Source organism: Perkinsus marinus, assembly GCF_000006405.1.
Source record: "Perkinsus marinus ATCC 50983 genomic scaffold scf_1104296935336, whole genome shotgun sequence".
Taxonomy (NCBI): Eukaryota; Perkinsozoa; order Perkinsida; family Perkinsidae; genus Perkinsus; species Perkinsus marinus.
In genome coordinates, this window is record NW_003214491.1 from 1 (window position 1) to 4,271 (window position 4,271).

At 47.0% G+C, this 4,271-nt stretch overlaps 1 protein-coding gene and 1 non-coding gene across 2 annotated transcripts; both read right to left on the reverse strand.

Annotated features, from left to right (window-relative positions):
* Positions 1-1,976: 1,976 nt before the first annotated feature.
* On the reverse strand, positions 1,977-2,048 carry Pmar_PMAR008256. Its single transcript has one exon. It is a non-coding gene; the product is annotated as a tRNA-Trp (tRNA).
* A 907-nt stretch (positions 2,049-2,955) lies between these two features.
* Positions 2,956-3,894, reverse strand: Pmar_PMAR008257 (hypothetical protein; the record flags this gene model as incomplete). The annotated part of the gene is made up of 5 exons (XM_002783965.1): positions 2,956-3,066; positions 3,237-3,344; positions 3,393-3,649; positions 3,693-3,743; positions 3,787-3,894. Coding segments are annotated over 5 exons (635 nt in total), but the record flags the coding sequence as incomplete, so codon positions are not given.
* Positions 3,895-4,271: the final 377 nt, after the last annotated feature.

Genomic DNA, 4,271 nt, shown 5'->3' on the forward strand with positions numbered 1-4,271 from the left:
GGGTGAAACTCCAATATTTAATACTTCTAAGCTAGGTGGATTTTTATCTATTAATACTTTTATGCTACTCGGCTATAATCGTGCGTCAAAATCTCACATTTTCAAATTTCTTCCACAAATTGCGTTGCTTCCGATTTATTAAATCTAAACGCCTCTCAACACTCCAATTCTACTCTTTTGCAACGCATTCCTAAACCTACATCGTGTACCAAAATCGATATCTCACTGCTAGAAGTAGATAAGCCAATTCGACTCCAGCTCTTGTAGTATACCAGCTAACTTAGTGATACGGTAGTGGCACTAGCCCGTTGTAGGGTATTTAGTTACTGTCGATCGATACTGCAAATACAGGCCCGATCGCAGCTTCCCACCCAAAACTCGTTAACTCAACTCGTCCCGCCCTGCCGACTTCATCTGTGGCCATCGGACGGCCATCCTCACACAGTTGAGGATCGCACGTCAAGATGCAGACAACCAGAAACTACCGGGTGGCAGAGGGTGGGCAAAAGGAGCCAGCACGCTCACCAGCAACTGATAGATGATAAAGTAAGTTATCAATAATCCTCACACTAACACTTAGGACCAGCAGCAACAACGTCGCACGATATACACAGGTTCAGAGTAACTAGCTTCGCGGGCGAGCGCGTCACGGTCCTGTTTTTGCACCACTCTACACTCCACAAGCTTCGTGTAGGGTTAAGCCGAAGGTCGATAGAACCGATCTCCTAACCGAACCGAACGAAGATAAATAAACAAAGAAGAAGAACTGAGATATCTCAGATAATGATAGAACTATAGCACAGTTATACTCGATCGATCAGACTCTTGATAACACGAGGTGAAGCCGCTGGATAAGGCCTTGCACGCAAACTCATCTTCATGAACGCAAACTCATAGGCCCGGTCCAGCACAATCGTGCGTGATTTCATCGCGCTTTCTTGCACTTCTTGCAGTTAGGCAATTTGTGTACTCACGCAGTTCGAGCAAATTTATTGTACGTTACAGGTGTGTAACGAAGTAAAACCCTCGTTCACATACAAACTCGGATAGAAGTGTACAGAAACCAATACGAATTTCCCAAAATTTCCTCACTATTGTCACCAACACCATGTGCATATCTTCCCACACTGGATGAGTAGTTCATCATTTTTCACTCCTTCATCCTGTCAACCGACGACGCCTCCCATGATGCTCAGATTGAGGTCTTCCCGGGTCTACTGCTGAGTCGCGTGAGGCTCGATTATTCGACATTCCCTGGTGCACTTCACTTCACTCGATTCTTTTTTCGACTGAAAATGATGTGTTCAGGTTTGGAGATTCGACCGTCGGTTGTAGTCCCGAATGAACTCGGTCTATTTACTACGAAGTGCTTTCCTAAAGGATCGACCATTTGCGAGTATTCTGGACGGCGTCTCAGCTTAGCTCAAGCGCTGAAAGTTGACGATCGCTCTTATATGATGGGTGAGCAGAGCGAATTGTATTCCGCTGGTGAGGTCTCCTCATTAGGTGGTTTTGGCATCAATTGTCACATCGACGCGAAGTACTCATTCAACGTATGGGGGAGATACATAAATGATTGTAAAGATTCACAGAAATTAAACGCAAGATTCATCAAAGATAAGGATCGAAAAGTTGCCGATATTGTGGCCACTCGGGACATTCCAGTGAGTACCTCTTTGGAGCTCAACTCGAATGATTGCCATCACTGGATAGGCCGATAGCGAAGTTCTTGCATCATATGGTGAAGTATATTGGAGATCTAAAGAACGGCTCGATTGTTTTGAGTAACCTGTTGAGTTTTGTGTTGATACCGAGTGGAAGAAGTTGGTGAAGTGTGGGTTGGTAAGACATTGTCTGTTGTGGATTCTGTGCGTTAAATGCGAGACGTCATTTCCTCGCTATTTTCAGAGCGGTTTGGTGCTAGATGCAGGTTCCCTTCAGACTCGATACGACGAACACGATTTCGATTGTAAAATTGACCCCGGCCCGATTCGAACGGACAACCTTCTGATCTGGAGTCAGATGCGCTACCGTTGCGCCACAGGGCCTTATAATGCAAGTAGTTCTTGTTCGCTGCCGTCTTCCGTCTAGATTTTCATTGTCAGCTGGTATCCCACCAAACAAGACGCGAAGATATCCATATTTCATATCTTCGAACTCCATGAGACGAACGCATTAAAGAAATCCCATAGACGTCGAGGATTGAGAAGGGTATTGCCCGATCTCGATCGGAAGTCCAAGAACGCCCGAGCACGACATTGAAGAGTTCGTCACTAAGTCAGAGTATCCTTTGAAACGCTGGAATGGCTGCACACCTCTGCACTCCAGAGTCTGCAGTGGTTATTGGATATCCATCGTATGTCCAATTTATATATCGCACCAATGACAATACTGACCCTAGCATGATTCAGACGGGCAACTCTCCATCTGGAGCCGCGCTACCGTCGCGCCACAGAGCTTTACATCAAAATCCTATGGCCCACCGAAACCCTTCGATTCTCATCGTTCACTAGCTTTCCATCAAACAAGACATTGGCAATTTTCAAATTAAACCAGATGACATCATGATGATTGCATAAATCATGTACTGCAACATGCTGCCACTGAAGAGCTCATTAGCTTCGGACCTTGGCGGACCGGTCGTAGTCCTGGGCTCGCCATTGAGAGGTAAAGCCGTTCTGAGAAGAACTGCGTATGACAGTCCCATTCGACGCCTACCCCGGGGAGTTGATAGAGTTCGATACAAGCAGTCCATCGTTGCATCCCGTACAGTGATACCTGCGGACCAACAGCCATTGAGAGACTTCACCAATGACCTACTTATCGTCTGGGGTTGTTCCCAATGACCCTAGCTGCTTGTATGCAACGTCAACATCATCGAACTGTTCTCGATGCACGCTGTCCAGTATGCTAACGAATTATAAATCACTGATAGCGCGATCACGCCTCAGTTACGTGTCCAGCTCGACACAGGAGGTCGCCGCGGAAATGGTGTCCTCAGCGAAGGTCTCCGCATGAGCAGGCCACACATGCATCGAATCGTTCATACGCAGGATAGGGCAGTACCTACCGCAATCATCATCAATCATTGTTCCGAAGTTCGGAAGTTTCCTCACTACATACAACCTAGAGTAGAAGTGTACGAAACACCCAGCAATAATTTCCCGAAATTTTCTCAGAATTTTTGTATCTTCACCGACACACGTAGTTAAATAGTGTTCATCCAATAGTCTCACGTCCAGTGCTGCTCCATAACTTTCGCACATATATGGGTTTCAGTAACCTCAGTAAGTTGCTTCCCCAAAGCACGCACCCACTTGTCGCCTGGTCGTAGTAGGCCGTATCTACCAAACAAATCCGGCCAATTCCAGAGGGGGGGGGCGTGGGTATACATCAGATCGGGAATGATGAGCCCTTCCATGGCCTCGTTCAAGTCGAATCTCTCTGCTGTCCGCAAGACTCCAAAGTCGAGTGTGTCCTGCAAGCGCGGCTTCGACCCATTGTGAGAGACGTTTGATACGAATATGTCCGTGTTCCTCGGGATGAGCTCAGGAGGGGCCATCGGCAGGCACAACTGCATGGGCCCAGCAAGAGGCCGAGATATGTTCAGTTGCACGCAGTCTCCGATGACTTGCCCGACGGCTCGACCCTGAACTGGGGAGTAATACTCTCATTAGAACGCCACTTCCCACTTGTGAATTCGTCACACTTGTCCAGCACGATACCGAATGGGTGAATCCGACCTGATAAGAGGCAGTTAATACTTCATCATCCAGAGGATGTCACCAATTTCTCAGCATCAATCACCAAACTCTCATTGGAGCGATAGGTAAGGTACAGCCTCGGGTCCTCGGTCTCCATCCCGGCATACAACTGGCTCAAGGCTTCCTCCTCCTAATATACAACCTAAACAGATTCTCGACGGACTCACGTACGGCTTGTTGCTGAGGAGAGAGAGTTGTGGTATCGAATAAGCCCGGGTTGGCGAGTCTGATCATGAACTGGACGAAGGCCTCGGGATAGGACTCATACCCCACCTAAGAAGCTGAACTACATAAAATGGTATCTGATGTCCCTAAGGCATATATTTTTTCTTCTAGAAATTTCGTAGAATTCAGCATTTATCGTTAACGAATAGCGGTTTTCAGCTGAAGTTTCAACGGAGGACAGGAATAATAACTAGCGATTATATGTATTGAGTTGGAATTTAGCTGTCTTCGAAGCGTCACTCATCTATGAGGGGGAACGAGAAACCCACCTTGCTGAAACTT